Source organism: Phalaenopsis equestris, unplaced genomic scaffold (genome assembly GCF_001263595.1).
Source record: "Phalaenopsis equestris unplaced genomic scaffold, ASM126359v1 Scaffold000860, whole genome shotgun sequence".
NCBI classification, from domain to species: Eukaryota; Viridiplantae; Streptophyta; class Magnoliopsida; order Asparagales; family Orchidaceae; genus Phalaenopsis; species Phalaenopsis equestris.
Window position 1 is genome coordinate 54,628 of NW_018165300.1, and position 15,810 is coordinate 70,437.

The 15,810-nt window shown below is 36.2% G+C and overlaps 1 protein-coding gene across 1 annotated transcript in view; it reads right to left on the reverse strand.

Annotated features, from left to right (window-relative positions):
- Positions 1-997: 997 nt before the first annotated feature.
- LOC110031892 (NADH dehydrogenase [ubiquinone] 1 alpha subcomplex subunit 13-B-like) overlaps positions 998-15,810 on the reverse strand; it is a 41,854-nt gene continuing 27,041 nt past the window's right edge. The window contains 3 exon segments of the mRNA XM_020735316.1: positions 998-1,270; positions 1,273-1,352; positions 8,204-8,275. Coding sequence (XP_020590975.1) covers positions 1,209-1,270; positions 1,273-1,352; positions 8,204-8,275 — 214 coding nt within the window. The 3' untranslated portion in view covers positions 998-1,208.

Below are 15,810 nucleotides of genomic sequence, written 5' to 3' on the forward strand. Positions count from 1 at the left end.
CCAACAATTATGAATTAACAGTTGAAATAGTGGATTAATATGGAATGATTTTTTTTACATACATACCATCTTGCCCATGAATTAAAAGGCATATTTCACTTTTCAAAAGTTAAAATTGTAATATTTTTTATAAAACACCAAAGATTTGGATAGATACTTATAAGACACAAAAGAATTAGGTGGCATGAATGTAAATACCCCAAAAAAAAGGGGATTTAAAATGATTTTAAGTGGCATGTATGTAAATCTTCCCCAAAAATAAATATAAAAATGAAGTTTAAATCTTGATGGACTTAAGTGGCATGTATGTAAATCTTCCCATTAAAAAAAATGGTTGAAGCTCAGAAAGCTAAAATTCAAAGAAGCCAAGCCATTTCCTGCAAAGGCAAATAATCGCATCCCACACTTCAACAATAAGCTTTTATCAGAAGCACTATTTACGTACGTCATACGCACACAGTTCTGCGTACGTACTCCCCCGAATAACCTTTCAATAACTCAATTATTGGGGGGCTATAACATCTTAAAAACCTCCCAATAACCTATCAATATCTTCCGCGGTTCGCGCTCATATGTTTTGCTGTCATTCGAAGATTTGTTTAGATTTTTGGGGGTACTAACCCCAATAACACCGACATAACCCTCCAATACCCTCCGAATAACTAGGTACGCACGCAAAACTATGTGGCTATGACGTACGTAAATAATTATGTCTTAACAGACCACAAAGAAAAGAAAAAGATTTACATACATACCACTTAATTCATAAGCTTTAACTTTTGCATATACACCACCTAACAAGAAAATATGCATTCTACTTTTGAAGAGTTAAAAGCGATATTTTTTTACATAAAATGAAACAAAATTAGATATGTAAATACATAACAATTAAGTGACATGTATGTAAATGCCAAAAAATAAAAAATAAGTAAATAAACTTGACTGAATAGATGGCTGTTTATACTGGCAGAATGATAAGTTGCAGCAGAAACAAAGTAAACAAAGCAGAAACAGGAATTTAACATATTACCTTGGTCTTGTTAAAAGCTTATTCAGACAGTTTTATAAAACCTCAAAAATAGATTAAAAAAATTCCTTTTTTCTTAAAAAAAAAAAAGGCATCATGAAACTATTCAACCAATATTGTCTCTTATGAACAGTTTAGGGGTTCAAAGTTCTTTCAGACAAGCTTAGCTCAGATTTTTCTCTCACCAAATATCCGGTCGAAGCTCTCCGGTTGCCGGTGGTACCCACCGGCCGGGGGTGTAGAACTCTTTCCAACATTCCATCCTGGGACATCTTTCATGATTCTAGCCTCCTCTTCCAAATATTTCTTCCATTCTTTTACAAATCTGCAATCAACAAGTTCCAATAATGAATCAATAAAAATAAAATTAAATAAAATGGAGGGGCATTTACACACAAATCACCCAATTCTTAAGTATTTACATAAATAAAACCAAAACTTTTCTTTTTACATCGATACAACCCAAATCTTTCATTTAACGTCAAAAAGACCACTAATAACTTTCAAAAAGTGAAATACATACATCTTTAATCTTTTTTATGCAACAGGTAAAAATTAAAGTTTAGGTGTTTGATATGTAAATACAAATCTTTTAAAAAATGAGAAATAAAGGGGCATTTACATACACATCACTCAACTCTTCTCTATTTACATATCTAACACCTAAACTTTCTTTTTTACCTCTATAAAACACACATCTTTCATATCACATTAAAAAAACCACTTTTTTAACTTTTAAAAAGTGAAGTACATCTTTTTATGCATAGATAAGGTGGCATTAAATATATATATATATATATATATAGTTGTTTTTATCTGTTGTTTGCTTCCTCACTGTTTTTTCTGTTGTTGAGTGTTTCGATGGCTGAGTTAACCCCCATTGATGCTGTCACTAATGCAATTTGGACCAAGGCCACTTATGCTGGTGTGGTTGGCAATGGACGAACTCTGTGCTTGATGCTGACCTACAGGTTCTTCCCCAATCTTTTCATAATGCTGCTGTTGGTAAAGAGCAATGCCAGCTTATCAATCCCTTAGATGTAAAGGAGGGCAAGATTGCCATCTTTACAGCAATGAAGATCTAGCCACTCTAAAGGCTGAGAACAAATTTATACTCATTGGCAAATTTCAATAAGGTCACCCCAAAATGGAAATTGTTAGGAAGTATTTTGACAATTTTCCATTTGTTGGTGCTAGGCAATTGGGGTTGATTGATGGCAGACATAACATGATTAAATTGGCATTAGAGGAGGACTATGCAAGGCCTTTTGCCAAGAAAAATATCTCCTTGGATGGTACCCTCGTGAAGCTCATTAAATGGACACCTAACTTTGATCCTAGCAAAGAACCCCCTATTGTCCCAATCTGGTTCAAGTTACCTGGTCTCCCACTACATTTTTTCAACCACAAAGTTCTCTTTAATATTTGGTTTGGCACTGGGGAGACCACTGAAAATGGACTTCCCTACTTTTAATTTCTCAAGACCCTCTGTAGCTAGAATTCAGGTGGAGAGGGACATCACTCTCCCTATGGTGGAGGAAATTTGGCTTGGGTCTAAGGAGGAGGGGCACTGGCAGAAAATTGTCATGGAGCAAAAACCTTATTATTGTCATCACTGTAGGATATTTGGACACACTTCTGATAGGTGTTACAGGTTACATCCTACTCACAAGAAGAAAACCACATTGGCTGTAGAAAGGAAATACATTCCTGAAAACAATAATAAGTTTTCTGAGAACCTTACTGGAGCGATACAGCCCATTGAGGAGGATGCACACAGAGGAGCTGAGGATAATTTAAATCACCAGAACACACTTATTACAAATCTTAAAGAAATCTCTGAGCTTACAATGCCTGCTGGCACACAAATGGAAGAGGGAGAATGCATTGTGACTTATCCACTTTCTGTGCAGGAGAAAGCAGTAACTATTCACCCTGGTACCCCAACAGAAACTGTAAAACTTCCTGAAAATCAGTTATCTGCAATGCAGCAAACATTGGAACAAGATTGGCAAGTTCATAAAGCAAAAAAGAAAATGAAATCTGTACTAGAAGAAAAGGGAAGTTTGAACCCAACAGAACCTATAAGGCCTTCTGAAAATCAAATTGTTGAAATGCAGCAAACAATGGAACAAGACTGGCAAGTTCAGAAAGCAAAAAAGAAGAAGAAATTTGCTCTGGAAGAAAAGAAACTTTTGACTGAAAATTATCAGACTGGAAGACCTCCAAATGCTCAAAAGAATTCACCCATACAGCTTACAAGGGGGAGGACTAGATCTAGATCTCAGCCCTCTTCACACCAAATATCTCACCATGATTAATTACCTTTTTTGGAATGTTAGGGGCATTGCTCACCCCTCCTCCATAAAAAGAATTATGCATCTCAATAAAAAACACAATCTTTGGTGTATTGCCATACTTGAACCTATGGTTCATAAACATCCTCAACAAATCCTATCTAGATTTGTTGGCTTTTCTCATTATGCTGACATAAATAATAAAATTTGGATCTTTACAGGAAAGAGATTACTTGGATATCCAGGCTGATCATCCTCAGTTTGTTCATTTCTCTTTTAATAGTTGTGGTCACAAAGGTTTTGCCACCTTTGTTTATGTTGGCTGCACTAAGGCTGACAGAAGGGCATTGTGGAACTCCTTGCAAACTATTAGTACCTCTATGGATGATTGTTGGTTAGTGGGAGGTGACTTTAATTGCATAGCTACCTCTGCTGAGAAGGTTGGTGGAAAACCCCCTAATTTAGCCAAAATGAATTTATTTTTTGATAACATTCTTCAGGCTAGACTGTTCGATATTGGTTACAAGGGGCCAGAATACACTTGGAAGAGAGGAGCTATTTGGGAAAGACTTGATAGATTTTTGATTAATGATAAGTGGTGTCAATACATTTTACACACTTTTGGTACTCACTTAAGTCTTGCAGGCTCTGACCACAGGCCACTACTTGTTTCTATTGCTGTCAATGAATCTAACTACTCTCCTGCTCCATTTAGATATCTAAATATGTGGTTTGAACATCACTCTTTCATAAACATTGCGACAGCTGCTTGGATTAATTCTTTCAATCTGGACCATTGGTCCAATCTTGTTCATCTGCATTTAAATACTAGCAAGGGTCTGAAAAATGGGGCTGGAATGTTTTTGGTAATGTTTTTGCTGCTGTGGAGCACACTGAAAAGGAAGTTCTGGAAATGGAGAAGGTGGTCTTGGATGAAGGTGGGGAGGAGAATTTGTTTTAGGTGCCCAAGAAAAGCTTATTACTGCCATTGACAGACAGGATAAATTCTTGAAACAGAAAGCTGCCATCAGCCACTTTAAGGATGGGGATAGAAACACTAAATACTATCATGCTTGCATCAAGCACAGAAGACAGTGTAATACCATTCACAGGATTCAAAATTTTGAAAGTATATGGCTTGCTGATAATCAATCCATTGCTCTGGATGTTGTTAGTCACTTCCAAAATGTTTAAGTCTGAAACCCAAAGAATCCCAATTGAAAATTTGTATTCACCTGATGATATTTCCTACACTGCTAACCTTTCTCTGGATCAGATTTAAACTACTCAGGAAATTTGGCAGGCACTCCAAACCATTGATAGCAATAAAGCTGCTGGTCCTTATGGTTTTACAGCAGATTTTTATAAGAAATCATGGGAGATAATCAAAGATGATGTAGTTTCAACTATCCAGAGTTTTTTCCTTGGATCCAATATACCTCCTTATTCCAATGCTTCAAACATTGTTCTCATTCCTAAAACTGCTCTTCAGAAGAATTGGAATGATTATAGGTCTATCAGTCTTACTTCAGTTATCAGTAAAATGATTAGTAAAATTATAGTTGGAAGACTTCAACCTCACCTTGGCAGACTTATATGTGAGAACCAATCTGCCTTTCCATTATTGACAATGTAATGCTTGCTCAGGAGTTACTTTTGGACTTGGACAAATCTTGCAGAAGTGGAAATCTAATTTATAAATTAGATATCAAGAAGGCTTATGACACAATCTGCTGGGATTTTATTTTGGATGTTCTAACTACTAAGCTTTTTGTACTCTCATTCAGAGGCACCTCAAGGACAACAATCATTCTGTCTTAGTTAATGGGCAAGCTTGGGGACACTTTTCTGCTACTAGAGGTCTAAAGCAAGGGGATCCCTTATCTCCCACTATATTCATTTTAGCTATGGACCATCTCTCAAGAATGTTTAATAAAGACCTCCTGCCCCTCAACTATGCCAGGTACCATAGTAAATCCAAAGTAGTTGTTTCTCACTTAATTTATGCAGATGCTAGTATGGTTTTTTCAAGTGCTAACAAGAATGTTGTGAAGAAGATAGGTCAAATATCTTGGAGTTCAACTGATCAAAGGAAGAACTAAACAAACTCAATTTGAGGATGTTTTGGGAAAAATATCTACCAAACTTTCCTACTGGTCAAACCATTTTCTGTCTAATGGAGGTAGAATTACTTTGTTGAAGATCATCCTAACTACTTTTCCTTCCTACATTCTTCAAATGACTACTATGAAGAAAAATATTCAAATACAAATGGAACGGGTGTTTAATAGATTCTTACGAGCTGGTCAGGGGCAGCAACTTCATTGGGCTAGCTGGTAAGAGTTAACTTAGCTGGTAAGAGTTAACTAAACCCACTTTGGCTGGTGGTATTGGTTTTAAAGGCCTACAACATCTTCTTCAAGTAAACCTTCGTAAAATTTGGATTAAATTTAGAGAGCAGCAATCCCTTTGGGCTAAATTTATGAGGAGCAAGTGCTGCAAGGAGAATCATCCTTACATTGTGGTTAGGAAGATAGGGGACTCTAGGCTCTGGGTACAAATGCTTAAAATCAGGGAGCAAGCAGAAGATTTATTTCTCTGGGACCTTGGCAAAGGTGATATCAACTTCTGGTTGGACTCTTGGTGTCCCAAAGAGATACTGAAGTCTAACTCATACAATATAAACATTCAACTGCAAGTGGCTGACTGCTGAGAGGATAATTCCTGGTCTTTACCTGTGCTCAAATCCATTCTTCAGGAACAGTCTGCTATTCAGATTAGCGGAATCCAATTTGATAGATCTAAAGATGATAAATTGATTTGGCAAGGAGGTACACATCAAAGTTTAACTAAATTAATTTATATGAAACTCAACACTTGGGAACATAAAACTTGGGGAGACTTAATTTGGCACAAAAGCTTATCCCCTTCTATGTCTTTCTTCAACAGGAGAATGATTATTGGATTCCTTTCTATTGATGACATACTTAAGCTTAAAGGACTAAGAGGACCCTCACAATGTATTTTATGTGGTAAGGAGGAGTCTATTCCTCATTTGTTTTTCAAATGTTGTTTTGCCCAGCAGGTTTGGACTAACCTTGCTAAGCAACTTAACATTAATACTATGTATCTTGAATGGCTTAATATTAATACCTGCTGGAAGAGTTGGAATTCTGCAAAACTTGGAATGGTGCCTTTAATGGTGACCTGGTTCCTTTGGATGGCTAGGAATAAGGCCAAATTTGATGATGAGCCTACTACCATATCTAAAGCAACAAGAAACCGCATCTCTTACCTTCATAAATTAATTCTTTATAAGAAGTTCCCTTGCATTTGCCCTCTCCCCCAGAATGAAAGGTCTCATTCTCCAAAAGTAACTATTGTTTTTTGGCATCCACCTACATGGTCTTATATCAAAATCAATAATGATGACAACTTTTCTAAATTGGGTGCTGGAGTGGGTGGTGTTTTCAGGGACCTTACTGGAAATTGTTTACTTTATTTTCAAACTCCTATTGTTGCCACTGATGCTTTGGAAACTGAGTTGATTGTTGTTTATTGGGCCATTACCTTTGCCAAGAGGAGCCATTGGCAACATTTACTACTAGAAGGGGACTCCCAGATTCTCTTGCAGCTGATACAAGATGGCAGGCCCTCCTCCTGGCATCATTTGCAATGGGCAAAAAAGATCCAGTTTCTTAAAAAGTCTATGAATATCCAGCTCTCTTATATTTACAGGGAAGGGAATAGACCTGCAAATTGGCTTGCCAGGTCTGGTATGTTTACACTTGACAGTGTTGTTTCTTACTGCCCACCCCCTGCACTTCTATTTCTGATGGATGGGGACCTTTTGTCTATTCCCCACTTAAGAGTTACAGCTTGATCTCTTGCTACTACTGCTTTGATGAGCCTTGACTGGAAAGACAGCAGCTAGTGGGACATTATGGTTCTTTTTGGGAGTGTTACTGGTACTGTTTGCTGTTTTTCTTTATTTTCTTCTGGGAGCAATACTTGTATTTTGGGACTATCCCTTTTAAGATATAACCACTTACACAAGACAAAGGTGTGGATGTATATATATATTTCTGTAGATTCTTAAGTATATATATAAAGCCATTAGATAGAATGAAGGTAAGGAATGGGCAGACTATCCCCATGTAAAAGAAAAACTAGTTGTGCTGGAGGAATCCTTCCTATAGAGATCAGTTCAGTATTTCTCCCCATGAAAGCCAAACAATGGCTGAACTATTTCCTTCTCTAAAAATGAGTTGAAATTTTACTCTACCATTGTTCATGAAAACCTTAATCTTATTTAGCCACTTGAGAATATGTCAAGGGGGAGCTTCTTCTTTATGAATTATCCTGATACAAGTGTTGAAGTCAGATTCCACAATTAGATTTTTGATGTTATAGTGATGAGAAAGTTTTATGGCCCAATAAATGGTTATCATCTCAGTTTCCAGTGCATCATCAGCCCAAGTTGAGGGTGTGTGTGTGTGGGTGTGTGTGTGTGTGTGTGTGTGTGTGTGTGTGTGTGTGTGTGTGTGAAAATTGGACCAGTATGTAAAGAGGAATTTAGCGGTATGTATGCAAGTACTGCAAAAAATAATAAGGGGCTTTTAAAAATTTTATATATCTAACATCTAACTTCGTTGTTTACAACTATACAATCCAAATCTTTCATATCACAAAAAATACCACTGTTTTAACTTTTTAAAATTGAGATACATCTTTTTATGCATAGGTAGGCGACATATGTTTAAAAATTAAAATTGAAGTGTTGGATAAGTAAATACAAAGGAATTAAGTGGTATGTATGTAAATCTTCAGAAAAAAAAAATAAACAAAAAGTTCAGCTAGAGAAGAGATGGGAGCTTGCCTTTCATCTTCTTCAGCTTGAAGTATCGGGATAATGGCTCTGCGAGCTGCATATTTCTCCTCCTTTTGTGCCCTGAATAAATTTGCAGATGACAAAGCATCATGAATAAGTTGATACTCATGCATTCACTCAGTTTAGAATAACCATACGCCATGTAGATTAGCTTATTGGGTGATTCTTTCATAAGATATTGTAGATTAGCTTAGCTTAGTGGGTGATTCTTTCATAAGATATTATATATATATATATATTGGGAGGGGAATATTTTGCGAAGAAAAACTCAAAGCAGAACTTTGAGAATTTTGGGCATGACAATCAGAGTCGTAGTGTTGCAGCATGTTAAGTGGTTAGAAAAGTTTTACTTATTCATTCATTCAAGGGGTATTTATATTAAAAACTACAAAAAAAAGGAAATAAATAATTGCACAAAAATAATCTTTAGACATCGACCATATGATTATTTAAAGATCTCTTATTGATGCCAAGAAACCATCTGTGCGCTCGGTCTTTCCTTTTTTTCGCATATGAATCCGTGAGAGAAATATTTTCTTATAAGCAAATGAATCGGTAGCATCTAATTTTATTTATTAAGACTTTATTGTTCTCTTCAACAATATATATGTGAGAGAGAGAGAGAGAGAGAGTAGTTTATGACGAATAAATTAAATCAGAATTTTGAGATTTTTTTGACATGTTCACTTGAAGTTGTCATGATACAGGTGGCTAGAAAAGCTTCGCTTGATCATTGTTTCACTGGGTATGCATATAGAAAACTACAAATAAAAATAAAATAAATAATGAAACAGAATTTAGCCTTCAGCTACCCAACATTTGTTTATTTAGAGATCTCTTATTGATGCTAAGGGTGCAATCCATAAGCTTGTTATTTCTATTTTTCGTCTATGAATCTATGAGAGTGGTATTTGCTTATAAGCAATCCGTGGCATCTAATTTTCCTGATTTAGACTTATTGATCCAACGACCTTTCAACAAACTATATATATATACAGAGACAGAGACAGAAAGAGAGAGAGAGAGAGAGAGAGAGAGAACAACGTACAAAGAAAAAAAAAGAGAGAATTGTTTACATCAAAAAATCATCAGTAGAGAATACCAAATTGCTATATTTAAGGCAGTGGTTGAGGAAGAAGTAGATAACCAATCAAATTGAGAGAACATAGCTGCTCATATTAGCAGAAAACACTCCAAACTATAAAAAATCTCTCCATCTGAAAAGAATAATAACAGAGAACACTGTATTATTACATTCTGGAAAAGCTAAAGAAGAGCTGATAGAAAAACACAAAGCTTTGAATTCTTTCAAAACTAAAATTCAATGCCTAGCTGAAATCATATCGAGCTCACCTGAGTTGAGCCAGAAATCAGAGACTTCGACCCAGAGCAAAATTTTAAGTTCAGTCAGATCTCAGATGCCTTGCTCAAAAACTGATTAGATTTGATTTTTTTTTCAATTTTATTTTTGGGATGAGTGGCTTTGCACTTGGAGATAAAATTTGAAACGAATATAATCGTGAAAGGGTTGGTGTAACTCCAGTGGTAGATAAGATTAGAAAGAGTTGTCTTGGATGATTTGGTTACATTAAATGCCAACCATTTGATGATCAGGTTAGAAGAGTAGATGTTTTAGATTTATATTAAAGGTGAATAGACATAAAAGGACCAGAGCATGTTGTATAAAAAATGATCTTAGTTTATTAGAATTAAATGAAAATATGACACTCAAGAGAACATAATGGAGAAAAAGGGCTCATGTAGCCGACCCCACTTAGTGGAATTAAGGCTTGTTATTGTTGTTAAGATATTTTTTGGAATTTAGCATGCATACCACACATTTCTTGCATATTTACATATCTAACATCTAAACTTTCATATTTAGATTATGATACTTTATTGTGATAATCCCATGAATGAAAAAGTGTATTCCGCCTATAAAAAGTAGGTGATAGTGGCGTCTTTAATGTGATATTAAAGATTTGTGTAGTGCATGTAAAAATTAAAGTTGGCATGTAAGTAAATGCCTTCTTAGTTTTTATTTTTGAGTAATATGTTTTTATGCTGTGTTTTTTGTGGTACTATCTAATTAAGGTATTCATTGGATACCAAGAATTGATAGTTCAAAAGCCTTACCTTATCTCACCATTCCCTCCCATTGGTTTGACATAAAGTTATCATGAATATTAGTTATGCAATCCATAGGTAAACCGTTTACTGGAAGATAACATAAGGAATGGGGTTTGTATAATCAGATAGCTAAGCATTACTAGAGAAATTGTCAACCAGAAGAAAAAGGCAATGTGATTGAAATCGAAACAAACTTTTTCTTGGGGGGCATTTACATACACACCACCTAAATCCTATATATTTACATATCCAACACGTAAACTTTATGTTCTACATTTATATCCCCCAAATTTTCAATATCATATCAAAAATATCACTATTTTAACTTTTAAAAAGTCAAATACACTTTTTTCATTCATAGATAAGATGGCATGCATGTAAAATTGAAGTTTAGGTGTTAGGTGGCCTGTAAATATGTAGGACTTAAGTGATATTCATGTAAATCTTCCTTTTTTTCCTCGGCGCAATAGTGAAGGGAGTGGGGATGTAATTCATCGATGACTTTTTATGCTAGTTTGACTTTAGTCCATATCATTTACTTTTGAAATTGTGAATCAACACATTCTTTTGTGGTTGAAAAAGAGGAAAGAATGGCAAATAACTCGTTTCAAGTTGATATCGTGTTTGAATACATGTAAGAAAATCATCATAATCTTCCTACTCTATTCATTTATATTAAGTTTACATGAGATGTTAGTTCTATTTTAAATAAATTTTCTTTAATAACTATCAACAATATTACCCTTGGTCCACCCTATTAATTGTTTCAAATTAAACTTATAAACATTCATCGATCATACAATTCATGCCATCAGCTAGTGAACACCAAAATAATCAAAATCCATTTTTCATTATTTTCAAATGATAACCAAACATTTCTCTAGCATATTCCAAGTTTTTACAAACATTTTTGTATTCTCATTGACGGCAATCAATTTGGTCGTAAATGACATATTTATTGCCCAATACTCTCGAATGTCAGAATCAGATTAAATATAATTTTATAATATTTACTAGAGTCTCCATAACAAATCTTGACACCTACCCAAGGTTCCTGAATGGTATGTAAAGATCAAGGGATGGGTTGGTGTGGTAGTAAGATAGGTAAAGGAGGAAGGTGTGATGACGGTTGAAATGAGGCGCAACCCGCAACTAAACGGCGGTCCGGTTGCAGGAAAATAGTGGGATTCTGCTGTCAAACAACACTTGGCAGCAGATTCGGAGGGAGAAAGGCCTTCGACGTCTAGGAGGGATCATCACCTCGATTCAATCAGATTAGAGATGCACGACTTTGAGAGAAATAAAAAAATAAAATACTCTAATACAGAAAACTGGAGAAAAATATTCTTTAATACATAAGACAAAACAAAAGGTCTCCAAGCTAAAGAAATAACAGCATATAAATAGTTCTCCCAAACAAAAAAACCCTAATGCTATTTCAAAACATAAAAAAAGGTCCAACAGGATGGGGGTCCAGCAACAAGCGGAAATCTCTTGCTCGAGGTCACGGGACGGAAATCCAGTATATACGGGATCATGAATTTTTTACTCCCGCGTTACTGTACACAGACATGATTTTCGCAATTCGCCTCCCGCGTCACTCTCAACGCAAAAGAGAGGCTTCACCTTTTAAAAAAAATTCAGGAATCGATGCAGCATCATCATAACAAAATTATTGCCCTACCGTATTAGGGGCAACCCCATTACAAAGTCTTCGCTCACGTTCACCTAACGCAACTCTGAAACATGTACGTTGTTCCAAAATTTATTCTAGTACAATAAATAGCCATCTTTCTTTGGCACAACAAGAACTGAAACTACCGATGGGCTAAAAATCTCACGAACCAAGTTTCTAGCTATTAAGTCAGTAATCTTCTTCCACAACTTCTCGTACTCGACTAGCCACATCCAGTAGATGGGTCAGTTTGGATGAACATATCTCGAAACAAAGTTTATGGCAGGTTGGATCTCCCTTAGTGGTGGCAACCAAGAAGGTAGGCCATCGACTAGGACATCCTTCAATTCTCTTAGAAGGGGTTGCGATGTCTTGTATCAGCTCCTCGGACTCGCTGTTTTTTAGGACCACCAAAATTAGTCCTATTGGTGTTTCCCTTAAGGCCTACAAAAGATATAGCTTGTGGCACCATACATACATACATACATACATATATATATTAAAAGTCTGAAAAATCTATAGAAAGTAAATAAAATGTTAATATCGTCCAACCGTAGTTCTTGACTTTGCTAATTCTAAACTATCAGGCTGGGTTGTGACATCTTCTATCAATTGTGATCTTCAATCAACATATGGAATAAGGTTAGGTGTGCTTCTGTGCAGCCAAATTCAACCTGTATACTATTTGGGCAGTTTATGTCAAGATTGCACACATTTTTCTTCATGATGTAACAGATATTAAAAATGTTGTGAAAGAGCCACTTTTGCTCTCGCGTGAGTTCAATCTAAAGGTTGATACTCCTCTATGACATCCTCAGCTTTCTTTGTTACTGTCAAATTCTTCCACTGCTCCATGCTCAGTGAAAGAGATTGCCCCTCATATTAGACCATAGAATGCAATGTGTCCAAAAACATGGCATTTGAAACTCTTACTGGTTGAGAATGATTTGGAAGTGTTGCTGGCCTCCACTTTTCTCTACTTTGGACTAATTTATCCTCAAGAAGGGACATTTGTGTGTTCTAATCGGTGTTATCTTGTCTTATGATCATGAAATTGAGCTCTATCTATAAGGTATGGTGGTCCCCTGGTGACGATACTATTTCTCCACCTTCAAAGATAAGATCAGCATATTGAGCATGAACCAATAAGACTGCAACTACACCATAATGTTGATAGATGACAACACTTCTCCAAGATATCTCGCCACTGTGTGCTCTTCTGATTTCACTAACTCACTATTCAGGTCGACATCAAACCATCAGCACCACCATTGTGTGGGAAGGGTTCGATTACTCTCACTACACGCTCGATTGAACTGATTGTAGGTTACTTTGGGAAGCGCACCAGTATAGGTGGGGTGCACAACCTCAGGACAGATCGATATGGACATTTACTCGCGAGTTAGGAAGACCATCAGATATCTCGGGATACGGTGCAATGGCCAATGGGATCAGGTGTGGCTGACAATGAAAGACAAGCTTCGACCTATAAAGTCGAAGCTTTCCCAACCCCAGACTGACGCGGGTGCTAGAAGCAGCGCCCAAGTGCGGGCGCTGAAGGCGCCCCAATGTGGGGTGCTTCGAACCCGCATGGCCAGAAGCCCCACAAAACTTCATGGATGAGGGAACCCTCGTGAAGGACCACGACAGCAGAAGAAACCCGGGCGAAGGCTGGGGAGATAGCGAACTTTCGCAATCATAGGGGGCACCACCCATGGGAATTTCGGGAAGGGTTTTTTGGTATCATTTCACTCTCTTTCTTTGTATAGACGTTTCATCCTAGAACCTATAAATTGTTGTCTTCTGTGTGTGGGGAGTCAGTTTTATTTGTGTTTGTTCTTAGATTTCTGTGTGGAATTATTTTCCCCTTATGGGTTGTATCTGTGGAGGTCGTGGTGCTCCAACTGTATCCTCTCCGAGATGATAATTGTATCCTTCTCTTTTACCTTCCCCAAACCTTCTTCTCCACACTTCTCATCCGTTGAACTCTCCATACGTCACTAACACCCTGGCATCCCCTTTCCTGCAGGTTATTACTGTTGTCCAGCCTTCTGACCTCCTTCTGAACACCTCTCAGCCACCTCATTGCCTATTGTCGACCCCCTACAACCCTCCTTACTTGTTTTCTCTATAATTCCACACCTTCCCTTCGCTGCCACCCGCCGCCCGTGGTTGCCATCATCCCTTCCAATTATCCTTATCCCTCTAGCCGACCACCACCACCCATTGGGATACTGAGTGTTTGCTTGTGTCGTCTAGGTTCAGTATTGTTGTATGATGTTGTAACTCCTATTTTCTTATTAATAAAAGTTCGCTTTTATGTTTCTACTGTTTATCTTACTAGTTCCCGTCTCAGCTCTTCCCTTTATGGTGTGAATCCACAGACAAATTAGGATAACAATAATGTTGAATAATACTAGGTCATTGACTACCCAAATATCTATAACTGCAAAATCTATAATAAACAATATATATGTATGTAAGCATATATGTAATAACAATAAAAAGATAAATATTGAATATCTTATAAATAATCTGCATCATATTAGCAAGTAGATTCAATAAATATGCATACTTGCTATTTATTATAATATAGACAAATATTATCCTCTTATTACATTTTGGATGTGCAAGGATGATTAGAGAGTAATTTATAAACACATAATGCAACTCTTTTAAATGATGTTATTAACCACTGAATTTTACTAGACTCGTTCATGTGCTTAAACATCCTATGCTAGTTTTACCACATATTTCCTTTTATAACTATAAATTGATAAAGAGATGAGGTTCAGCCAAACATGAAAGGGTTATATGATATGCTAAAGATTAAAAAAAAACTGAGAGAAGGAACCTATTAGCAAGGCTATGAATCCAAATTAGGCATTCATTTAGGTCTAAAGCTGCATATGATGTCAATTCTAGTATCCACTAAAACCTTCAAAGCAATTACACAACAATTTTTAGCATTTCCTCTCTAGAATGCACCTCCTATAATAGTGCACATGGCTTACTGCTAACTTCTGTAAGGGTTTATGACTACAAAATCTAGTATGAGATATATCCAATTAAACAAATGAAAAGTAAAATTTTAGTCAAATAACTGACGATAGAGAATGCTTAATAAGAGAAAAATCATAAACTTGTAATAGGTATCAAACAAACATGAATAGAGAAGTGCACTGTCTGCTGCATACCAACATTCACGCACATAAAGTATACTCATTTCATCTAAAAAAAGGTGTCAAAAATGGTCCTCTATCCCTGTGCCATGAGTAATTTTAGTCTTAAAATTTATAAAAGTGTCAATTTATTCCCCAAACTCTTTTTAATATGGGTTGAAATAGTCTCCAATGAGGTCTATTTTAGCCCCCATTAAAAAAAAACTAGATACTAATTTAACAGTTTGAAATATATGTTAAATAACCCTCTAACCCTTTGCAAAAGGCCAATTTAGTCCCAGCGCCTAAGAACAAGTCAATTTAGTCCCTTCATTCTTTCAACATGCACTAAAATAGTCACTATGAAGAACTAATTCATCCTCAATTTATAAAATTTATGTGAAGTATGTTGACATCATTGTTGTGATAGATCATCATTAGGTTCACTCATGGGTCTTACAAAAGTGTCAAATTGATCATGAGCATCATCGCCAATGATAGTTTTTTATGGAGTATGATTCATATTATGTCAACACATCTGATTCATTGAGATAATTACAACGAGCATATTTGCATTCTAATCGAACTTCGTTTGGTGTGTGTCAAGGGATCAAATAATCATTTTTTGA